The sequence below is a fragment of the Scylla paramamosain genome, chromosome 27 (genome assembly GCF_035594125.1).
Source record: "Scylla paramamosain isolate STU-SP2022 chromosome 27, ASM3559412v1, whole genome shotgun sequence".
Taxonomy (NCBI): Eukaryota; Metazoa; Arthropoda; class Malacostraca; order Decapoda; family Portunidae; genus Scylla; species Scylla paramamosain.
This window is the reverse complement of record NC_087177.1, coordinates 7,800,001-7,803,829: the sequence shown is the minus strand read 5'-3', so window position 1 is coordinate 7,803,829 and position 3,829 is coordinate 7,800,001. Positions and strand designations below refer to the sequence as shown.

At 41.8% G+C, this 3,829-nt stretch overlaps 1 protein-coding gene across 1 annotated transcript in view; it reads left to right on the top strand.

Annotated features, from left to right (window-relative positions):
- Positions 1-220: 220 nt before the first annotated feature.
- The window catches only part of LOC135114122 (nephrin-like), a 43,064-nt gene continuing 39,455 nt past the window's right edge, over positions 221-3,829 (top strand). Inside the window, exons 1-2 of the mRNA XM_064029832.1 lie at positions 221-768; positions 1,351-1,462. Of these exons, the coding sequence (XP_063885902.1) occupies positions 516-768; positions 1,351-1,462 (365 nt within the window). The 5' untranslated portion in view covers positions 221-515. The remainder of the gene's footprint in view (positions 769-1,350; positions 1,463-3,829) is intronic.

Below are 3,829 nucleotides of genomic sequence, written 5' to 3'. Positions count from 1 at the left end.
AGCACAGCATGACTACCCAGCCCGTGGAGGTGACACAACACTTGCAACATAAAACAAGGAAACACAGAATCATAACACATGATATAGTACATCAAACAACAACAGCGTGCAGTATATTCACGAGAAATAACAGTACCAAGTAAAAAAAAAAAATGTGGAATATAAGAACAATGCTTCAACCTTTTCAACACATTGTGAAATGAAATATAAAGAGAAAAAGAGAAGAAAAGCTAGAAAGTTCTGCTAATCCTCTTCGTTTTAATTAATGTGGCACCTGTCAGCTGTCAGTAACAAACAAAAACAAGCACAATTTTTCCTCCTCTTTCTCCGGGACAGCGGCGGAGTCCTCGAACACTAACTTCCTCCCATCCCATCGTAAAAACACTCCATCATATCACATCAGTCATTCTTCTTCGTCCACATCAACCTGGGAGAACACCGTGTCGCAATTTTTCACCTCCTTCGCCTCCTCTTTCGTACTCTCGCCCTAAAAGTAAGAGAAGAAACTACATAATATGCCTTTCCATTCTCTTGTCCAATTCCTTCCCCTTTCTCCCTCCGCCTCTCGCTTTCACCAACCAGGAGAGGAGGTGCGAGCGACGCGGGAGATCATGAGTGAGGTGAGCACGGGAGGGTGGGCCACGTCCTCAGAGTTGATCCATCGCGTGCCCGACTCAACCCCAGCCACACAGGTCACCGTGGAGTGCCTGGTGGTGAACCCTGCCGTCACGCGTCCCAGGAGCAAGACTGTCTTTATCTCCATTACCAGTGAGTTACATGGAGAGAGAGAGAGAGAGAGAGAGAGAGAGAGGAGAGAGAGAGAGCACGACATGAATACATCTTGACAGACAACTTTTCAGAGGACGGATTATTTTCAGCTCGTCTCCGACCTCCTCTTCTCTTCATTCCTTCTCTCTTCCTCCTATCCCCCCTCTCCCCCCCCACACACCCTCTTCCTCCTGACTAAGCGCTGACTTCCGGACCCGAATTCTCTCGCTCTCTAGTGGCCAAAAATCTAATTAACTTGAGGACGAATTGTTGATTTAACCTTTAAGATTTTTCTCTACTCTTCTTCTCCTTCACTCTGTTTCTCTGTACCCTCTGCGTCTCCCTCTTTCCTCCTCTTCTTTCGTCTTCCTCCTTCGCGTTTTCTTTATTCCTACTCTTCATTTTCTACGTGTTTCCTCGGCAATGATTTCCATCTTTTTCTATTTTTTTCTTTTTATATATTTACTACTATTATTACGACCATGATCTACTACTACTACTACTACTACTACTTTGACTACTCTTTCCTCCTTTTTCATCTCTCTCCCCTTCCCTCTCGGCGCCGTCTTCGCTTTCATCCAGAGCCGGCAGGTCCTCCGATATTTGAAGGCAATCCGGGCAGAGATGTCTTGGCGGGGACAACAATTGACGTGATCTGCCTGAGCCACGGGGGTCATCCTGCTCCAAACATGAGGCGAGTTGTGTTTACTTCATCTGCATATTTGGATGTGTGATTTTCTTGGTCTTCATTTTATATATATAATTTTACCTGTTATTTTTGTTCTTTTTCTTATTCATGGATTTTTGTTGTTGTTGTTGTTGTTAAGTGATCATTGCGTTTTATTATTATTATTATTATTATTATTATTTTTTTTTTATTATTATTATTGTTGTTGTGTTTGTTGTTATTATTTTCATTATTATTTTTATTATTTTTGTTATTATTATTATTATTATTATTATTATTATTATTATTATTATTATTATTATTATTATTGTCGTTGTTGTTGTTGTTGCTGTTGCTGTTATTGTTATTATTACTATTATTATGATTTTTGTTGTTATTACTATTATTATGATTATTATTGTTGTTGTTGTTGTTGTTGTTGGTATTATTTGGTGTTCATTGCCCGTTATTATTATTGTCATTATTATTGTTGTTGTTATTACTAATTATTATTATTAATATTATTATTATTATTGTTATTATTATTATTATTATCATCATCATCATTTTTTGTTTGTTCTCAAGTCACAACACAGAGGAGGGGTTTCTTAGCTCCCTCACTCCGTTCCTCTTAGTTGCCTCTTAACGCTAAGCAGCGTTTATGTGCGCAATGACTTAACCTGCTCTCGTGCCCACGCTCTTGAATCTTCCGAGTTTTCCACCATCTGGCTACGACTACAGAGTCATTCTCATACTAAATTTATCTGTGCTGTATACCTCTCTCCTAACTCCTCTGACTATAAGAAAATTCTTTGACTACTTAACTTCCAAAGTGGAGCACATTCTGACCCTCTTCCCTTTTGCAGAGATCTCCATTCTTGGAGACTTCAATGTTCACCACCAGCTTTGGCTTTCCTCTCCCTTCACTGACCATCCTGGTGAACTAGCCTACAACTTTGCTATCCTCCATGACCTAGAGCAATTGGTGCAACACCCTACTCGTATTCCTGACCGTCTTGGAGATACGCCCAACATTCTTGACCTTTTCCTGACCTCTAATCCTTCTGCTTATGCTGTCACCCTTTCTTCTCCGTTGGGCTCCTCCGATCACAATCTCATATCTTTATCTTGTCCTATCACTCCAATCCCTCCTCAGGATCCCCCTAAGCGAAGGTGCCTCTGGCGTTTTGCCTCTGCTAGTTGGGGGGACCTGAGGCGGTATTTTGCTGATTTTCCTTGGAATGACTACTGCTTCCGTGTCAGAGACCCGTCTTTGTGTGCTGAGCGCATAACAGAGGTGATAGTGTCTGGCATGGAGGCGTACATTCCTCACTCTTTTTCTCGTCTTAAACCTTCTAAACCTTGGTTTAACACAGCTTGTTCTCGTGCTATACATGATAGAGAGGTGGCCCACAAAAGGTACTTAAGCCTTCCTTCACCAGAATCTCATGCACTTTATATTTCTGCCCGGAACCATGCCAAGTCTGTTCTCCAACTAGCCAAAAACTCCTTCATTAACAGAAAATGTCAAAACCTTTCAAGATCTAACTCCCCTCGTGATTTCTGGCATCTAGCCAAAAATATCTCCAATAACTTTGCTTCTTCTTCTTTCCCTCCTCTACTTCAACCAGATGGCACCACTGCTATCACATCTATTTCTAAAGCTGAACTCTTTGCTCAAACCTTTGCTAAAAACTCTACCTTGGACGATTCTGGGCTTGTTCCTCCCTCTCCTCCACCCTCTGACTACTTCATGCCTCGTATTAAAATTCTTCGTAATGATGTTTTCCATGCCCTCGCTGGCCTAAACCCTCAGAAGGCTTATGGACCTGATGGGGTCCCTCCTATTGTTCTCCGAAACTGTGCCTCCGTGCTTGCACCTTGCCTAGTCAAACTCTTTCAGCTCTGTCTGTCAACATCTACCTTTCCTTCTTGCTGGAAGTTTGCCTACATTCAACCTGTTCCTAAAAAGGGTGACCGCTCTAATCCCTCAAACTACCGTCCTATTGCTTTAATTTCCTGCTTATCTAAAGTTTTTGAATCTATCCTCAACAGGAAGATTCTTAAACATCTATCACTTCACAACCTTCTATCTGATCGCCAGTATGGGTTCCGTCAAGGCCGCTCGACTGGTGATCTTCTGGCTTTCCTTACTGAGTCTTGGTCATCCTCTTTTAGAGACTTTGGTGAAACTTTTGCTGTTGCCTTGGACATATCAAAAGCCTTTGATAGAGTCTGGCACAAAGCTTTGACTTCCAAACTACCCTCCTACGGTTTCTATCCTTCTCTCTGTAACTTCATCTCAAGTTTCCTTTCTGACCGTTCTATTGCTGCTGTGGTAGACGGTCACTGTTCTTCTCCTAAATCTATTAACAGTGGTGTTCCTCAGGGTTC